This window comes from Gadus macrocephalus, chromosome 11 (genome assembly GCF_031168955.1).
Source record: "Gadus macrocephalus chromosome 11, ASM3116895v1".
NCBI lineage: Eukaryota > Metazoa > Chordata > Actinopteri > Gadiformes > Gadidae > Gadus > Gadus macrocephalus.
In genome coordinates, this window is record NC_082392.1 from 20889265 (window position 1) to 20909197 (window position 19933).

At 42.6% G+C, this 19933-nt stretch overlaps 3 protein-coding genes across 4 annotated transcripts; 2 read left to right on the forward strand and 1 right to left on the reverse strand.

Moving 5' to 3' along the window:
* The first annotated feature begins 432 nt into the window (after positions 1–432).
* LOC132467987 (protein FAM240C) lies at positions 433–6159 on the forward strand. The gene is made up of 3 exons (XM_060065599.1): positions 433–578; positions 1580–1701; positions 5666–6159. The coding sequence occupies exons 2-3, from the start codon at positions 1580–1582 to the stop codon at positions 5787–5789; spliced, it is 246 nt and encodes an 81-aa protein (XP_059921582.1). The 5' UTR covers positions 433–578; the 3' UTR covers positions 5790–6159.
* A 1471-nt stretch (positions 6160–7630) lies between these two features.
* On the reverse strand, positions 7631–10778 carry srp19 (signal recognition particle 19). Of its 2 annotated transcripts, none has more exons than XM_060065596.1 (5): positions 10623–10778; positions 9894–9969; positions 9700–9771; positions 9184–9292; positions 7631–8035 (listed from the first exon to the last, which is right to left on the reverse strand). In XM_060065596.1, the coding sequence occupies exons 1-5, from the start codon at positions 10658–10660 to the stop codon at positions 7905–7907; spliced, it is 426 nt and encodes a 141-aa protein (XP_059921579.1). In that variant the 5' UTR covers positions 10661–10778; the 3' UTR covers positions 7631–7904. The 2 variants fall into 2 exon arrangements, with proteins under 2 accessions (XP_059921579.1, XP_059921580.1); XM_060065597.1 differs by having other exon boundaries at positions 7971–8104; positions 9151–9292.
* Positions 10779–12006: 1228 nt separating this feature from the next.
* On the forward strand, positions 12007–18463 carry LOC132467983 (serine/threonine-protein phosphatase 2A catalytic subunit beta isoform). Its single transcript, XM_060065595.1, has 8 exons — positions 12007–12416; positions 13687–13725; positions 14440–14610; positions 15443–15616; positions 15803–15892; positions 16647–16808; positions 17286–17404; positions 17818–18463. Exons 1-8 carry the CDS (start codon positions 12315–12317, stop codon positions 17888–17890), a joined length of 930 nt encoding a protein of 309 aa, XP_059921578.1. The 5' UTR covers positions 12007–12314; the 3' UTR covers positions 17891–18463.
* Positions 18464–19933: the final 1470 nt, after the last annotated feature.

Here is a 19933-nt window from a genome sequence, read left to right on the forward strand (position 1 = left end):
CAATCGCTCTCTCTGTCTCCCTTTATTCTCCTCTCATCCTCTCTCATATTCTTCAATATGAGGGAGTAACTTGAGTACAACAGGAATACATGAAGCAAGACCCGATTGCAGGATCTTGTCCTCACCTCCACCTCTGTTCTTTCTGCGGGCTGGTTCAAAGTAAATTTTCATGTTGCAAATCTCCAGCATGGCTACGATCTTAACGTGCAGTGACAGGGACATATAATAAATTACTAGTAGTACATTCACAAGATACACACACATGGACACACAAAAAAAACACTCACACACGCAAACACACATGCGCATGTGCTCATACACACACACACACAGACTCCAACATACCATGCGCTTGCTGTCACGCACACACACACACACACACACACACGCTTGTGCTCAGACTCACAAGCACACTCACGCTGATGCGTTTTCTGTCACACACACACACATATACACAGACACATATATAGGCACACAAACGCACCAGAACAGTGTGAAGCTGGTCAGTGTCTTGAGAGTTGTGTGAGAACAGGAGCGGTCCTACAGACACAGAGAGTCCCAAAGCAAATCTTCACACGGTCTGTATCAGCTTTCTCTTGCTTTAACAATCATTACAGGCTTTACCCATGGCTTTTGTCTATTCTTTTCACACTTTGATGTCCAGAATAAATTCAACATGTACATTTTATGTTTGAGCTTTACTGGAACCTGTTCTGGTTCAATACTGCCCAAATCTTTGCCTTGGGTACACAAACAAGACAATAAGTCAAGACAGCCAATAACCAGCAACCTTGATTTAAACAACAAAGTATAATATCATTTCATCATCAGTCAATAGTGTTTTGACTTTTTAAAAACAATGCTATAATAAATTAATAGTAAATAGATACTGGCAAAATAAAATAAGGAATTAGGAATGTTTCATTGTGGCATGTTCCTTGAAGATTGGGGAAGAATCCTTTACATCAGTTCATTCCACCGTCGAGGAGCCTTTAGGAAGGTTTCCACGCGGTCGAGGCAGTGCCAGACGCTGTTCGTTACCGGACCTCAGGGGGTCCTCAGGGACGAATGACCGATATGGTTGGGAGGGTGCAGATCCGGGCACTATACCCTGAATGACACTACCAAGGATTTGAACTTGATGCGGACGGTTGTTCGAGACAAAGAGGGAGATAGGCTTGGCATGTGTGCTGAGGCGCTCTCCTGCATTCTGAATCCTGTGCATAAGTTTAGCTCCTGCTTATTGATGAAGGATTATTATTGTGCTATTGTTATTATCGTTGTTGTTATTAGGCATTTTACAGTCAGATTGTACCTCTCTACCTCAATAAAAGTTGTAGGGAAAGAATCACATTGATTTTATTGTGTACATCAGAACAGAACTACTAATAAACAAATAATAATAACATTGATATAAAAGTACAGTATTTGTGTGTTATGGTATTGTGAGATAAGCACACTATCACTTTGGAAGTGATCAAGATATGTCACATTTGTCATCTTAGACACCAGGCATACTGTGTTCTGGGTTCAGTGGATTGTCTTGAGTGGTTGAGCCTGAATCTGTCATGTGCTGCAGATGAGCCTGGCTCTGATCCACGACAAGGACCACATCAAGAACTTCTGGGAGAAGAAGATAGTGGCTGTTGGGGAGCACTGCGAGACCGAGGAGATGAGGAAGTCGAAGAGTGCGTTGAGAAAGTCAGTACCTGTTGTGTATGCTGCAACAAACCTAAGACATGACCTCTTCTCACCTGTGACACCGTCACATCTCCGAAGCAGAGCTGGAAAAATCCTCACCTCTCCTCCACTCACCTGTTAACATCATCACCTCTCCTCCACTCACCTGTTAACATCCTCACCTCTCCTCCACTCACCTGTTAACATCATCACCTCTCCTCCACTCACCTGTTAACATCATCACCTCTCCTCCACTCACCTGTTAACATCATCACCTCTCCTCCACTCACCTGTTAACATCATTTCCCCTCACCTGTTAAAATCATCACCTCTCCCATCTGTTAACATCCTCACCTCTCCTCACCTGTCAACATCATCACCTCCCTTCCCCTGTTAACATCATCACCTCCCTTCACCTGTTAACATCATCACAACCTGCTCGATCTTCATCAGGGATATTTATTGTAACTACAATGACCAACTTTTAACGTCATATCATCATGTCCTCTTGGCTGGCCGCTTATAATATAAAGCCTGCTTCTTCAAAAACATTTTCAATGTAGACCAATCATGATACACACCTAAAACAATTATTTACCCGTATGGGCGGCACGGCCTTGCCCTGTTCGATAAAACTCCAGCAAATCAAATTAAATTAATTATTAAATAAGAATCTGTTAACCTCCGCTCTCAATGAATAGGAAATAAGCTGTAAAATGCATAACCTTTTCTCAGCCAAGCCCACTTCATATGAACGAAAAGTCTCTCTCCCAAGCGCTGACTGTTCCGGAAACATTTGGGATTGGAAAGTCTGTTTCATTGGGTGCAAGGCCAGACCCATTTTAGCGAGAAACTGTAATGTCAACCAGTAGCGTGTGGTGACCCTACATATCAGAAACTGATATAGAAACGACGAAAGATACTGGCGGAATAATTCGGGTTAAACAACAAAAGTTCGAGAATATAACCATCCATGTGGCAGACTACTTTACCACCATATAGGCGTCTTTTAGCTTGGATTGCAATTCTTATTGGAGCCTGCAGGGATATGCGATAAACATACGGAGGAACGCGGCCGCTGAGCTGCTCTGCCCCAACAATGCATGACACGTTAAACTCAACTAGAATTGCCAAGATCATCCACAATTTGATGTCAACAGACCAAAATTTGTTTGAAAGCCTACAGAACCTATAGATAGTTAATGTGACCACATTATTAAAAATAAACTTTGAGCAATGATTTACTGAGGAACTATTTTTTTGGGAGCATGCTTTTGCAAGTAATTCACTGCCCCACCTGCCCATTTGGCGGCCCGCACCTGATGTCAACTGTCGAGAACAGATTGTCTTTATTGCCTTTCTTGGCCACATTAAGTCAGTGGCGATCGTAATGACAGTAACGGGAGTGTAAGACCAGAGAGTTCAGAGCGGGACACAATGTTTGCCTGACTTGCTAATCCACTTCGCCATTAAAAATTAAACATGGACAAACTGGATACATGTGACCCTCCAGTAAATAGTCAGGTTCTAAAAACAGAAGCGCTCATTACAAGACCTCAGGGATCAGAACAGAGACACACACCACATGCACATACTATATAAACATCACACCCCAACATATAATATACACAACCCAGACACACAGACACTCACATTGCCAAATACACATGTAGACACACAAAGTGAGAACTAAATTCACAAACAAAAACATGTGCATAATATGGTTTGTTATCTGAAGAAAAAAAAAAAAAAAACATTTTCCACGTACAATTCCACATTCAAAATGTGTTTGGCAAAACAAAACTCTAATGCATTTGAGTGATCAGAAGTATTCATATATATTCCAGAGAACGGACAGAACAATTAGAGAGAACCGTGTTTTAGTGTGTGTGTGTGTGTGTGTGTGTGTGTGTGTGTGTGTGTGTGTGTGTGTGTCTGCGTGTGTCATTCAACAAGCTGGGATGCTCAACAGTTAGCATTCCTGCCATCGCACAGTGGGGTTCAGATCACAGAAAGGTGACCTGCAAGGAGGAGATGGTAGAGGAGGAGGAGATGGTGTTAGAGATTGAGGAGGAGGATATGGTGGAGGAGGAGAAGTTGGGGTTAGAGGTGTAGGAGGCGAAGATAGTAGAGGAGGAGATGGTGTTAGAGGTGTAGGAGGAGGCGATGGTGTAAGAGGTGGAGGAGGAGGAGATGGTAGAGGAGGAGGAAGAGATGGTGTGAGAGGTGGAGGAGGAGATGGTGTAAGAGGTGGAGGAGGAGGAGATGGTAGAGGAGGAAGAGATGGTGTGAGAGGTGGAGGAGGAGGAGGAGAAGATAGAAGTTGAGGTGGAGGAGGCGGAGTGGGTGTTAGAGGAGAATGGAGATGGTGTTCGAGGTGGAGGAGAAGAAGGTGGTAGAGGGGGATGAGATAGAGTTAATGTTGGAGTTGCCCTGCAAAGCACCGTCACTAGTGGTCTCGATCATTACATACCAGGAAGTGCTTGGTTGAGAAGAATTATTAACATAAATCCTGTATACATCCCTACTGGTCCTAATCTAATTTGGTCAAGAACTTGGCAAGTGGAAGGTTTCGGATTTCAAGTTTCCACTCTGACATATTCCCCAATGAACTCCTTATTGGTGCAAGGTCGAGAGAAAGTCTGAATAATATGAATAGTTAGCCTTTATAGCTGGATGAGGAGAGGAGGGGGTGTTAAAGGTGGAGAAGAAAGCAGGGGAGGTCTTACAGTGAGCAGAGCAAGGAGAGGAAATGAGGAGTTGGAGGTGGGGGTGGAAGTGAAGTTAATGCAGCATTAGGATAAGGCTTAATTTATAAGCACCTCCAACTTCGTATTTGCTTCTTGCTTTCTTTTTTATGCCCATCTGTCCTTCTCCCTCTTTCTAGATTATTGTAAATCCTTGAAAGTGTGCATCAGGCTGCGTGTGTGTGTGTTTGTGTGTGTGTGTGTGTGTGTGTGTGTGTGTGTGTGTGTGTGTGTGTGTGTGTGTGTGTGTGTGTGTGTGTGTGTGTGTGTGTGTGTGTGTGTGTGTGTGTGTGTGTGTGTGCGTGCGTGCGTGCGTGCGTGCATGCATGTGCAGGAATGTGTGAGTGTGTGCTTGTGCTCGCGGGTGAGTGTGTGTGTGTGTGTGAGAGTCAGACCCTCTGGTAGGTCAGTAAGATTATCAGAGTTATTATTTGATCGGAGAACAGAATACCAGATTAATAATAATATGTGGAAGGGTTGTGTCCCTGTCTGTAGCTCCTGCATCACGTACACAGAACAAAGCTAAAACAAGCCCTGGAATTCTCAACATCTAGTCTTGGAAGCCCTAGAAACACGGCCACACTCAAATGGCCACACAGACACATAACTTTTGTATGTTGATGCAGTTCCACACAAATTAACAACATATCTGTAAAGAGACTTTGATGCATGCTATTGTTCTTTTGTTTCACCAACAAACAACTTCATATCTATATCTATCGCACTCTGTGTGTTTGTGCCTGTGTGTGTATATGTGTGGCCATGTGTGCCTGTGTGGCCGTGCGTGTGAATGTGTAACAGATAGGGTGAGGGAAATAAAAGGTGGTAAAATGGGGATATCACAGTGATAAGCCAGCAGCTGTCCCTGGGATGTGAAAGTGATCTGCTGGCTCACACAGGCAGCATATCATCTGTCTGTCAGTTTGACTTCTTACTTGCCCGCCTGGCTGTTGGTCTGTCATTCTGCGTGAATATCAATCTACTATCATTCTGTCTGTCGGCTAGTCTGTGGCTCTACCTGTCTGTCCGCCTGCATGCCCATCTGTCTCACTCCGTGTTTTTATTTGTCTGACTGTCTTTGTGCTTGTCTGTCTGCAGTCCGTCTGTTAGTGTCTTGTTACTTGTCTGTACACGCATTGTTTAAGACATTGCAAAGACAAAGACAAAAAACCTTACATGTAGTCACAGTGTTATTATCCATGACAGTCACTGTGGTCGCTCCTGCTCTGTGTTGTCAGACTGCGGGGCGAGTGGCTGGTGCGTCTGGAGAACAGAAACAAACATCTGAAGAGCCTCAACGACGAGTACAGCCGCAAAGCCAAGATGGCCGCGCCGGAGAAGGAGCAGGAGGAGCAGACGTAGGGAACCATTCTACCGCCTCCTTCAGACTACACTGATGGCTCCAACAATATCACTATTCGACCACCATCTCCAGCATTTCCCTTGTTGTAGTTTATATGTAGAGTGGGGCACTGAGATGTTTGGAGGTTCCCATGCATGCAAAAGGGGGATAGAAGGTTAGGCTTGTATTTTCTGTGTAGTTGAATGGCTGCATACTGAGGGATTATAGAGTTTGTTTGATCATTGGGAATAGGGCTAATCACTGGTCATTAAATCAGTAACACTGTTCTTTGTGTGAAGTTAGATAACCTGTGAATGTATCTTCAAAGCTGAAGCAGATTCTGGTCCTATATGTCTGTTTGAAGAATAAATGCCCTATTTTTTCCCGTCATTTATATTTTAACTGTTAATATGCGTGGAAACAATTTAACCCAGCTTGGTTAACTTGTGTTTCATAATCAGTTTACTAAAAGCATAGGCTTTCAGTCACTAAACTTTTGGAAGAGCGGTAGCCCTTGCCTTTGACGCACACGACTCTTCTAGTAAAAGGTCTGCAGACTCTGAAGATCAGATCAGAACTCGGGAATGCATTCCATTCTGACCTAACCTGTCGCTCCTGTCAAGGAGTCGGTCCCTCCAGCCTTCTGTCAACACCCGACCTAAACAGCAGCAGTAGAGACTTGTTTGTCTTCAGCATGCCAATTTTTTTACTCTGCATCTCATGATAGCCAGACAGATCCACGACATACAATGGACAAAGTAAGAAGTAATGTGTTGGCTATGTTTGCCATGGCAAGAGCACCAGACATTCTTCGGTAGTTATGAGTAAGACTTTCCCAAAATGCAGCACTCGGCCCACACCTCTCATCACGGAGCCAGTTAAACAGCCATTACAAGGCATTCCTTCTTGTAATGGCTCCATGCTGCCACTAAACATCGCTGTTCTGCTCAGAAGCGAGCCGCTGCAGATGAGGTGTGCTGTGTTATCTAGTGTTATCTAGTTATTGGTCAAGTCTTCGAGAGAAAACATTGTCATTAGGTCGTTATGGCCAATGAGTTTACTGCATATGTTGGTTTAGGGTATTGAGCGAAAAGAAGATTGATAATATGCAGACATGCTGTACATCGCCACGAGGTGGCGCTTAACATTGACAGAATATTACAGTAGATAAGGTAGAATTAGGTTGATGCTATTCAAACAAGAAAAGCTATAGGATTACACTGCAATGAGATGGTTATGAAGACTTTTTGTCCGTACACATTGGCTGAAAAGAGGGCATACCTCATACTCCGAGATTGGGAGGTATAATGAGATGTGTGGATACTCTTACCTTCCCTGTATAATTTGTTGGTTTACTAGGACTACACAACACAGAGCTGGCACAGGTTGTCGTGAAAACAAAACAGGGATATCTAGATGTGGAAGCAGTCTCAGCCACCGCAGTGGCCCAGTCCTGTTATATAAAATGAATAATTGAAGAAAAGAGAGAAGTTAATGTTAGCGCACCCAAATGCATTTCTTTATAGTAAACATAGTGGTCCAATAATGCTTTTACCAAATTCAATATAGCCGGTTAGAAATTAAAACATGATTAAAGGCCAAGTGAGAAAGGGCTATTTTTTTTTCAGGGAAAATGTTTCTAAAGAAGAGATTGTGATCATACAAGAGGTCAGCTATGCCCTGTATAAGGAGATCTATTGATCTATGTATTAACTGGTTCCAGCAGGATTAACAACAACTAAATGTTGTGATCCAGACGCAGTGTTTACATTTGAACCACAACTGCTAGTGGAAGTTGGGGTACAATCAGCTTTTCATCCATTAGCACTTAACAGAAAACATGGAAGAAACCAACAACAGCCAATATTGAAAAACCTTTTTATTCAAACTTTCCACTTTCCCAGGAATGAAATGAAAAAAAAAATACTTGCCGCCCGGTATTAGGAGGTACAAACACTGATTTGTACCTCCAACACTCATTCAGGAAATATAGAACCAAAATATCCTCTTTAAACAAAAACAAATAAACAAAAACAACTTCCACCGCTCCTATGAAGTCAGTTAATGCTGCTGACAAATGATGTTTGAATAAAACCATATTTCCTTTAAAATTACTACCACGACCACGACCACTACTACTTCTTCTTCTTCTTGTTCTTCTTGCCTCCGTCAGCCTGCTGGGAGTTAGAGTCTCCTCCTCCACTCTTCTGGGTGCGGGTCTTCAACTTGGGAATCATCTCTGCTACGTAAAACATGACATCTTTACCTGGAGAGACACATATAACATAGAACATATAAGCTCAGTTACACCTCAAGAGTCACAGCCCATGTGTACCTAGTAGGGATGGGCATAATTAATCGATGCTCAATAATTGATCGTTAAGAAATGCGTCGATCAATTTATATTGTTATCGATTAAAAGGACGTTGTGTTGCATACTGTGAGTCTTGAAGCATTTAATTTAATATAACCCTGCCGACTGGTGGAAAGTGAATGGAAGAAGGTTCCCCAGGCTGTCAAAGTTAGCGCGACAATACCTCTGCATCCCCGCAACTTCGGTCCCGTCAGAGCGGGTGTTTTCTGCTGCTGGACTGACAGTTACAAGGCTGCGTTCGCGTCTGACCCCCGAGCATGTTAACATGCTTATATTCCTGAACAAAAATATGTAGGCTGGAGTTACTGTATGCTATGGACGACAGTCACCACCGTATGTGAGTCGCTCTTTTCTTTCTTAATGTGTTGACTCTCGCTCCGCTTGGTGCCTCTTGGAGTCGTTACATTTTGCCAAAACTGTGATATTTTAGCAACAAGTCCAGCCTTATATATGTTCAATAAGGTATTGCTTTTAGATAGACTAGTTCATGCAATTGTTTGTAAATGGGTGGCTCATCTTTTTGTTGCGAGCCTTTTCCGCGCGCCGGCTGCAGGCATTATATGTCGGCCTCCCCCCCCCCTTTTTTTTTTCATAACAGTTATACAGTTTAATGCCCACTTTTAGCCTACTGCCTTTGTTTGATTATTGTTGTCCGATAAATTCGCTACTTATTGTAATTGGAATAGGCTACAGATTTAGTCTTGTTGAATCGTTTCCAAACCTTTAAGAGCGCCTGTAGGCGCATTGTTCGGACTTTACGAGCGCCACATAGGCCTATAACCTATAATGCCTGTATTTATTATTTTAAAACTGTTAAACAGTTGTAGGTCTTCAAGTTAACTGTATTGTATTAATTTTGGCCCATACATTATTGTTGGAATAAAGATTTCATTGATAAAAACATTAGAAAAAAAACATAGAAAAAAGTTAATGATTAATCGATAATTGATCGATAACTCTAGCGATGCTCGATCAAGAAAATGTCTTCAAATGCCCATCCCTAGTACCTAGAGACAGACACATTAGGCACTCAGACTTACGCGAGGTGAACTTGTCTTGACAGAGGCTGCCGTCTTCCTGTTTGAGTTGCACTCTGACCCGACCTCTGAACTGTGCGTCTCTGTTCCATTCCCTGGGGTGCATGTGGTTCTGTATGCAAACATACACACTTCATATCAAACAGCAGCAAAAGGCATGTCTAGTTCTTGTGGTATGTAAGTGGAATTTAAAATAAAGAGCATGGTTCTGAAGTGCAGTAACCACTGACGACACAATTTATAGTGCACTATTTATGACGCCGTTGTTAAAGCCAATCAGGTAACCGTGATGTAACTACAGCTCAAATGAGGCTGGGGAGTTGGCCAGGGGATCTGCGGTCCATTCGGGTCAACCCCAGACATCAGTTTGTATGGAAAACCAGAGGACATGGGTGGCAGTGCTAATGGGAAAGCAGCCCATTGCACCATACAGTAACTATAAAAATAGGGATGGTGTACTAGCCCATGTGAATTTGCTGAATATTGTATGGCAGTATATTTTACATATAATTGCCTTACCTCCAAAAGAACATTGAGCCCAGCTGCACTCAGTACATCTTTGATCTCAGAACAGGAAGGATTTTCTACTGCCTGTAATTACAAAAATATTAAATAAAATAGCAACAGTTCTATTTATTGCAATTAATTGTAGCCTAAATGCAGACAAAACAGTTCCATTACAATCAAGTTCAGCCTTGTGAGGGTGACCTTACCTTCTCTGCCGCGATTCGTCGCCCCTCTGCGAGCGTCTTCTTACTGTTCAGGTAGACTGGATACACACAAATAAACCTGCACTCACAAGAAAATGAGCATCGCACGGTTAACCCTGCAAAATGTATTAGAAAAAACGCACAACTGACTACAATTAGTAAACCATAGATCTCAACACGTTGTATGCGGGGAGACTCAATAGCTTGGTCCTTTGATTGGTGTGCAAAGTTATTGGTTAGAATGGATAAGGCGATCATAACCGTAGACCACATCAGAACAGGCTCTGAATAGCTGTGCTTCAATCACTTCCCATTTAATACCTATTGTTCTTTCAAATGTCTACTGTACTATTGTTCATTATTTGTTTTGACTTAGAAACGAGTTCATCGCTTTTAAAAATGGCAATGGCATAAAGGCCAACGTTAGTCAAATGTAATTTGCATTTAAATCATGGTGCAACCACCACCACCACCAACACCACATCTACAACTGGCCATAAGTTGTCCTACGGCAATCATATCTAATCGACAGACGATAATGATCAAGTTTCCTTAAATTATATCATACACATTTGTGAGGTTCAAACAGCTGTTTGTCAAACAGCAAGTTTAGTCACACGTATCCTTACTGGGTTGAGGCTACATACCTAGCCTGCTCGAACCACCGATTTTAATGTAACGATCACATTACTATAGCTACGTGAATAGGCCAACGATTAGATTTTTGCCCACCTCTCCTTATCCGCGGGATTTGTAGTTAGATACGCCATATTTTATCGACGGAGTCTTTATGACCACATATATACGATTATCCAGATATATTGTGGTAGCAGTTTCCCTGGCTGCTGTAAACCACGCAGACATATGACTTCTCGCGAGATCCGCTCGGATGGAGGACGACAACGAGAGCGCTCGATTTAAATCACGGCATACCCCGAATGGGTGCGTCCAAGTGGTGCGGGGCCTGCAGTAAAGGAATGCATGTAGTTGTAGAAGATAAGTTAATGATACGTCAAAACATACCCCACTGTAACTGTATTGTTTTGCTTAATGGCACGGTGAGTATTTTGCTCAAAAGTTGTTAATAATAGTAGATACCGCCTACCATCGAAGGTGATTTGTGTTTCCTGCAAATTCCAAATTTTGGAACTTTTACATTTACATTTAGGGCATTTAGCAGACGCTTTTATCCAACGCGACTTACTTTGGAAGTCAGAAGCATACACCAATAATATATATATATATATATATATATATATATATATATATATATATATATATATATATATTTTACAACTACAATTACTCCATAACTCACCATAATACGTGATTAAGGATATTTGGCAACCAAGGTACTGCTTATCGAGCTGTGTTGCAAATCTATAGTGACTGCGTCGTGATAGAATTTTAGAACGAACTATGGCGACGATTAGGTAGTATACAATTCAGATTCAGATTCAGCTTGATTGGCCAGGTTTGCGTAACAAACCAGGAATTTGACTTCGGTTAACCCTCTGCTCTCAAAGTACAACACTCAACACTTAACCTATTGTTAATATATAAAGAAAGAAAACGAAAAAACTGAAAGAACGTACGAAATATAAATATACTGTTAAATATACAGTATAACAATAATATAATATACTAATTTGCAAAAAAGGATATACAATAACAATATAAGAGGAAGAAACAATATAAAGGGAAAAAATTGTGCAATATCAGTGCAGTCAATATACTGTCAGAGATTTAAGATTTCAATATAAATATAAATACAGTGCAAGGCAGTTCAGTGCAATGGCAATATATTAATAACAACAATATTGGAATTGAAAATTTGAAATATACATGAGGTAGATGCAGAACATTGTTGATAGACTTTGTTCTATCAACAAAGTTGGGGGCTATTTCTGAGACAATTAATGTATTATATCGGAAACTGTCGCTTTGACCTCACAGCCCCATTTGAGAACAGGCTCAGTCATTGGCATCAACAAATCCCCTCCCTTCGACAGGGCGCTAGTGTTGCCAGATTGGGCCTGATTTCCCGCCCAATCTGGCAACACTGCAGGGCGGCGCTCCGGCACAATAAACGCTAAAATCCCCGTATGTTATCACAGCTAGCTCTTTTAGCACGTCGGCTAGCCGTGTGACGCCGCTACTCTCTCCCGGACGACGCTCTGCCGCATCGGGGAACCTCGATACACTCGATCCCCGTGTGCTTATTGCTTATTTCTGTACAGTAGCAACGATCGTGGATGCATTTATAATGATATAGGTTAAATGATTGGGTCTTCATAGTTTGATCTTGTTGTGCGTTTTGTGACCGGTTTGGCGGGACTAGATCGGGCTAACAGTACGGGGAGCTAAGGCTAAGTGAATAGAAGGAAGCTAACTCTGCTAGCTTAGCAACCTACCGCGGCTGTCATGGAAGACAAATCATTTACGAAAGAATTAGACCAATGGATCGAACAGCTAAATGACTGTAAACAGTTATCGGAAAACCAAGTGAGAACACTCTGCGAAAAGGTATGTGCGAATGAACCGATTTATTTTCTGTTCAGAAATTCCCGGTATAGAAATATGGCCTGTATTGCGAAACCGGATCCGACTAATTCCTGGAAGCCTCATCAAGGCGGCTACGGGTCCATTCGGTGTAAGTCAGGTTTGATAACCTGCTCGATGAACAGGTTTCAAAACTCATCCACGCTTTAATATTTAGTGGTGTCGTAGGTTTATATACAAATATATGCATTGTCTGAATCACACTTTGCCCACCCATCCTTTTTCGGCCCTTGGTTGCAATTGAATCGATATGTTCTATCAATTAGACGGGTCCACATTTCGGCCTACTTATTAAGATGTGTATGTTTTAATTCGACCGATCATCAAAGTCGTGTGTACATTTCGTCCCAGATGCTCGGCACTGAATGTGTTATTACACGTTTACACTTCCTACTGTAGTAGCTTTTAAAATAAAAGCTTCCCCTGATTGCATATAAAAAAACTTCTTTAGTGGCTCTATGCCTGATCAGAATATGAAAATGCATTATTGCTAATACCTGCTTGGCATGCAATTGAAATCCAAGAAGCAAACCACCCTCAGCGACGTTCGTGGTACTTGTAGTTATAATAATACATTTCATGGATAAATAGGATCACAATTGACGAGGGAGTCACAGAACACTTATTGTTTTGTGTGTGTGTATTTTATATCCCTTTTTGCCATCGACCTAACCTTTATCTAGATAGAACATCTCGGGGTTATAAAACGCAGTGTCAACATGCTATAGCAACTAGTGGATTTTAGGCAAATATTCTCACACTATTTGAATCATAATACTTACTTCAGCTGCTGAAAAGAAATTATGGCTTTCAAAATCTATGTAATTTAGAGTTGCAATCTTGTAGTTGTTGAACCCATTAAAAAAAACATAGTTAAGATTTATAAGGTTTCATTCTGGCGTTTGAAACACCAGTTCTGATGCGTAATGCATGTTTATAGTGTTCTCCATATAATAATTCTAAGGCAAAGGTGATGTAAATTTGAATGCATTACCGCCTACTTGCCTAACTCTTTTCTATTCAGTTTGCTCCTAATTGTTGACATTATAAACCAGCTTTTACTTTAAAGTTGCTACAAAGTATTTTAAACCGTTTGTATAATGCAAGTTTCAAATTCGGGTTGTAGTGTATACATTTGGCTCATTAGAACGGGTAAAATATAATGCATAATAATGTATAGCTGGATTTAAAATAAGAATGAGGTACGTTGAACTGCCTTGTTTTTCTTTCCTAGGCCAAGGAGATTCTGACCAAGGAGTCAAACGTCCAGGAGGTGAGACTGATAACAAACCTTCTACCATGTTTTATGGTCATTTCGACAAAGGATTTATAACTGACTGTTTCAGTGTGCATGCAAATAAGGGCGTGGCTGTAGCAAAGATCTGAATATATCGATCTGTTTAAGACGTGATTATATATGTCTTATATGACTGGCAATGAAGTAATCAATGCAATTTGGTCAAGGTCCCCAGAACAAGTCATTTAGATAAAACGGGAGCAAAATCCTATGTTTTGAAGTCTCTGCAAACCAGTTTGTTGAAGATGCACTGTGAAAAGGTAGCACAAAGTTGATGTGAGTTCTAACAATAAGGATAACACACCCCTCCTCCTTTCTTGACCTCTCTGACCAAAACACACGTTTGAAATCACCTGTTCTAATCAGGCTGAAACGGCACTTACACTTTAATACCAGTTCGATCAGTTGCATTCCATTATGATTCACAACGCACTTGCCCGATAAATAACACAGCTTGATGACGGCAGATTAGCCCCAAGCCTCTGACTTGCCCTTGCGGTTGGAGATATGTGATGAGTCAGCAGATCAGTTTCTTTCTATTAGGGAAGAAAGGGTAGGCGATGGTCTGGTCTGGTCTTGGACTAGCCAGGTATCCACAGGATTTTAGGTTTCCACCTTTTGTCTTGTCAATGAGATGGCGCGATCAGGGCTGCTGACACTGGTTGCGTGTGTTGTTTTGCTGTTCTCCAGGTGAGATGCCCCGTCACAGTGTGTGGGGATGTGCACGGGCAGTTCCACGACCTCATGGAGCTGTTCAAGATCGGAGGGAAGTCTCCCGACACCAACTACTTGTTCATGGGCGACTACGTTGACAGAGGCTACTACTCCGTGGAGACGGTCACACTGCTCGTCACTTTAAAGGTAACTTGCGGGTGGTATTTGTGTGGCATGGTGATTTAGAACGAATACAAAGGGAATGCGAACGTGGGCGACGTTTGCTGCTCACTCATGTCTGATAGAGGTTGAGCCTGAACTTGTCTGATCATGGCGGGCTCGTAATGGCTCATCACTTGCACCCATTTCTACTGTGTGGTTCATGAAACATTATTATCTGACATAACGGTGAGCCAAGTATTTTGATGATGGTGCAGGAATAGATAGTCATGATGATGCATCACTATTTTTGATGGTGTACAGAAGAAAGCGCAGCTAATGAAATAGACGGTGGGTCAAATTATTGCCCATGGTTGATGCAGGAAATGATCAACTGAAGTAAATCATGAGGCATGATAATTTTCCTGTATCTGTTCAACGTACCTTGTTGAGATTTTATGTTGATCTTCCATGTTACTGTGTTTAACATTTAGGGTTCTTGCAGTAGTGGCCTAGTGAGCCGTAATCAAGTGGAGGTACTCTAATTACTCTGAGCCTACTAATGGACTAATCCACTTGAAACGGTTTCATCAACCAAAGTGAGGAAAGGGGAAGTTGTAATGTAATTAAGTCTTCTATTACATTGACTGCTCTGTTTGTTTGTAAAGAATACTAGGGGTCAGGGCCTGTTGCCATAGCAGACTTGAGGTGGCCCTATAAAGGTCTTCGACACGGCCTTTGGAATGATGCAACCATCCCTACTTTTCCTCAATCTCGTCTTGAATAACTAACCCTAGGCTAGAGGATTACCTACCTCGAGCTAGGATCCAAGTAGCCATTTCTCCAGTACTGAACTATCTGTTTTCCCCTACCCTACCAGGTGCGTTTTCAGGAGCGAATCACCATCCTGCGTGGGAACCATGAGTCGCGACAGATCACACAGGTGTATGGCTTCTACGACGAATGTCTCCGGAAGTATGGCAACGCCAATGTCTGGAAGTACTTCACAGATCTCTTTGACTACCTGCCTCTCACAGCCCTGGTAGATGGACAGGTGAGACACTTGCAGACTGCTAATATATTTGCTTAACCAATGTTGCCATCTAATGAATTTAATTCTGTTATGTAGATTAATTTAAAAAAAACATTTTAATTCTAGTTGCAGACTAAATAATGTACAATAATAATGATACTGTTCTCTAAAATGAACAACCCCTTTTTGCTTTTGTCTCCATCCCAGATCTTTTGTCTCCACGGGGGTCTTTCACCTTCTATAGACACTCTGGATCATATACGAGCCCTGGACCGCCTGCAAGAGGTCCCACATGAGGTTAGCACAATTCTTCATCATATTGACCCCAAGAATGTTCCAGGACTGAGGTTGGATCGTCTCAGGGGATGCTCAACTGAAAACGCTGTTCTTGACTCTGAAAGCACGTTCAAGTTTCAAAGTAGTCAAACCGGGATAGTCAGTAAGTGCCTACGTGAGCGTGCATCCGGGACCCAGACCGACTAGTTGTCCTTCATATGATCAAATCCTAATGTGCTATGGCAACAACCACTCGGGTGTGTTGGAGACGTGTACAATCTTCGATGGATTTGCATCAAGTTATTTGGCGTGGGGAGGGGTGTTTAAGCATGACGTGTGTCCTGGGGTGTGGGCGGGTGCCGATCTGTTTTCGTCCCATCAAGGCTCTTGTGCATCGTTGGGCTTTGTTGTAACCCTAACCCCCCAGCTGCAACTATTCCCAGTAGCCTGAGGAAACATCTACTGACCTCAGAGCTGCTTCTTGTGAGTTTAGCCTCAGTTCCCAAGCAGAGCAGGAGATATTTTAGTCCTTTAGCTCAGAGCGTCAGAGAGACCACAAGCCAAAGCAGCAGACACTGTTTGACTCAAAAGACAGTGAGCATGCAAACCCTTGGTTGTTCAGTTCATTCAGCATGAGCTAGTTGAATCTGTTTTGTGTCCAGTTAGATTTCTGTGGATAGATTCCATAAATGTTACCCACGTATTTATTTTTATTTCTCATATGCATTCTATGTCCTTCTTTTGATAAAAAAAATTGTGTGTGTTTGTCCGGCAGGGTCCCATGTGTGACCTGTTGTGGTCAGATCCTGATGACCGCGGCGGTTGGGGTATCTCTCCCCGAGGCGCCGGCTACACCTTTGGCCAGGACATCTCTGAGACATTCAACCATGCCAACGGGCTCACGCTGGTGTCCCGCGCCCATCAGCTGGTCATGGAGGTAAGCCACGACCCCAGTCGCCGGTGCCTCGCGTCCTTATCAGCATCCCAGAAATGTGCTTGTAAACGGTTGCAGGGCTTCTAATTTAAATGGGAGGATAGGGCTGCAGATTCCAGTAGTTTACCTCTTGTGGGATCATGATGATGATGGGTCATCATGGTTTTACATCTTCTTTCAGTGAGAAGTTAAAACGATAATGAAAAGCTGTCTAACTTGTATATCAAGGCAAAAGCAACAAAAGAAGACACACAAGGCATTTGCAAACTCCCATGGCTTCTAGCAAAATGCTACCCGCAGTTAAGGGCTGGGATTTGAGGGAAGCCCAATGTGAAATGGCTTGACATCTAACGAAAGGGGCATTTTCAGTCTTTTTTGGTTTTTCCGGATTGAGTAGATGGATGGTGCAATTACATTTCTTGTTGATAGTACTTTGAGATGGTGGCTCCTGTTGAATATTGGCCTGTTTCTCTCTTCCAGGGTTACAACTGGGGCCATGATAAGAACGTGGTGACCATCTTCAGTGCTCCAAACTACTGCTACCGCTGTGGAAACCAGGCAGCCATCATGGAACTGGATGACACTCTCAAATACTCTTTGTAAGTAGTAAACTTGTTAGAGGGACGCCAAGAGTAGCGTTTCACTGACGTGGCCGAACACAGTTCAGATGAGATCTTTGGTTACAGGGTTTTGCAGTCACTAACCCTGCTGTTAATTTGAGTCATTACTGTCTTTTCTTTTGTATCTTGATACAAAGGATGGAAGTACTAGGATTTACTTTAGCCGAAGTCTCATTAAAATACACTTTATATACTAAACTGTTGCATACACGACTCTGAGAATGTAGGCTGACTGGTGCTATGTTAATGCAGAAACAGTATTAATGTGGAACAAGCAAGCCATAGTCTAGTGGAGGAAGTGTAACTAATTTAAAACTAGTCTTTTCAACCAACCAATCTGAGGGAAGGAGACATGACATCTCAATCTAATGGCGCTCCTTCTCGACTTTCAGCCTGCAGTTCGACCCTGCTCCTCGCCGTGGAGAGCCCCATGTGACCAGACGCACTCCAGACTACTTCCTGTGAATGTCCAAAATCATCCCTTTCAATCACCCATCGAGCTCCACCCCGTACAGAAACATGGAGTCAGTACCAGGGAGAATAGAAACGAATGATTGGCTGAGAAACGGATGACGTAAAAGTATCTTAAAGAGCCAGGGCCCCCTTGTGTTCTGAATCTGTCATGACGCTGTGCTTCAGAAAAAAAGACAAAACACACTTACGATCTGTTGAGCTATGTTGTTTTTATTTAGTTTAATACATGTTAGAAAATGATGAGATGATACAACTATCAACGTGGACCAAATGTGCCATATTCGACTCCTTTTACAACATGTACACCGTTTAAAGTTTATTTTCTTTTGTTTTGTTTAGACCAGACTTATAACCCTACCTCCCCTATTCACTCTACATCACATCCTCTCATGGCATATGTGCTTTTTTCTGTTGCAAGATGATAAAAAAAACAAAGACAAAAAAAATATCCTTTTGAAACCTGATTGCTTCGAGTAGTTCAGCTGTCTGGCCAGCGCTGGTATATTACTGTAATTTGAATAAACACGACGGACGTATGAATAAAAACTTCCTGTTGACAAACGACTCAGCTGTTTGTGTTGGTTTTAAAGGTCCCATGGCATGAAATTTGAAAATGAAATTTCACTTTGAGGTTTTCTAACATGAGTTCTCCTAGTCTGCCTATGTTCTTCAAGTAGATAGAAATAGCGTCAGGTGTAAAACGAGCACTGCTCCGCCTTTTGACAAAATGAAAGCTCAGACCCTCCGATTTCAAATTTGACGTCATAAGGGGCCATGTTAACTCCCCTTTCTCTGCCTTGCCCGCCCAGAGAATTTGACCCTCTAATGAGACGATGAGCTACGACCGTGCGAGCGCCACGTGTGTGTGAATACACACTAACACAAGTGTTGTGCACTTTGTTATTTGGATAACCGTTCTGCTGTTATGGCGCATAACATGTCGGGTTGTCTCTGGTATTTCCACAACGAGACTCGTAGTGGGGGATATCCCAGCCATGGTTGGGAAGGAATTCGGGGGGAAAGGAACTTTAGCTTTGACTCCCTGAAGTACATGAACCACGACATGGAGGAGAAAGGGATTGTCTCCCACCGGAGCCCCGCTGCCAAGGCACCACCGCCCGGTGCTCAGGCGGTGGTGCCTCGGCAGTGGGCACCGGGGCTCTGGCGGGAGACAATCGCGGGCAACAATCCTTTTCTCCTCCATGTCGCGGTTCAGTCCACTTCAGATTGATGTGGAAGAACCAGAGACGTCGGAAAACCCGACGCAGTCGTTTGAGATTCAAAATATCGTCTGGAGGCGCACACAGGTTTTGACCGTGATAATATATATATTGATATCTATGTATATAATATATTATTTAGATATAGAGCTCCAGGACTCCCGCCGGAGCACCCGGAGTATTCTAGAATATTTACAGAACACGGCCAAAAGCTGTGTGCGCCTCGCCATTACATACATCCACTGTAAACACAAGCGCATAGATCTATGGCCTCAAGCTGCTCAGGGCCACAACCCCACACTCCACCTTGACCCGCCTCCACAAACGGCACGTTTGTGGAAAGCTCATTGTGGGTCTGGCTCGTAGTGGCTGTAATTCTGCACCAAGGCTGAATTTCTGGAACGTCTTCAAGTACTGTATTAGGGGCCCACTAACACCTATATAAAAGCATCCATAAAGTAGCATGCCATGGGACCTCAGAGCCGGCCCCCAAGAGCGCTGTAATTTCTTTATGTATATATATTTTTTTCTTTTTTTTAATGACACAAAGCAATTTACTTAACAAGAAAGGAAACATAAACATACAGCTCATATTAGCATAAGAAAACAATGGTTGAATTAAGAATTTTGACTGGTGTCTGTCTGTCCCATAGACCGTATAGAGGTCTGATCATGATAACCTAAAATGACCTGATTCTGACTGACCTGGCAACCCTACACATGTTAATGTATTGGTCGGTGTTGCTGAGAGGGCAACAAGCAAGGAAAATGATGTTTGATTCAGCACAGGCACTGGTTTTGGATTGAAAGGGGA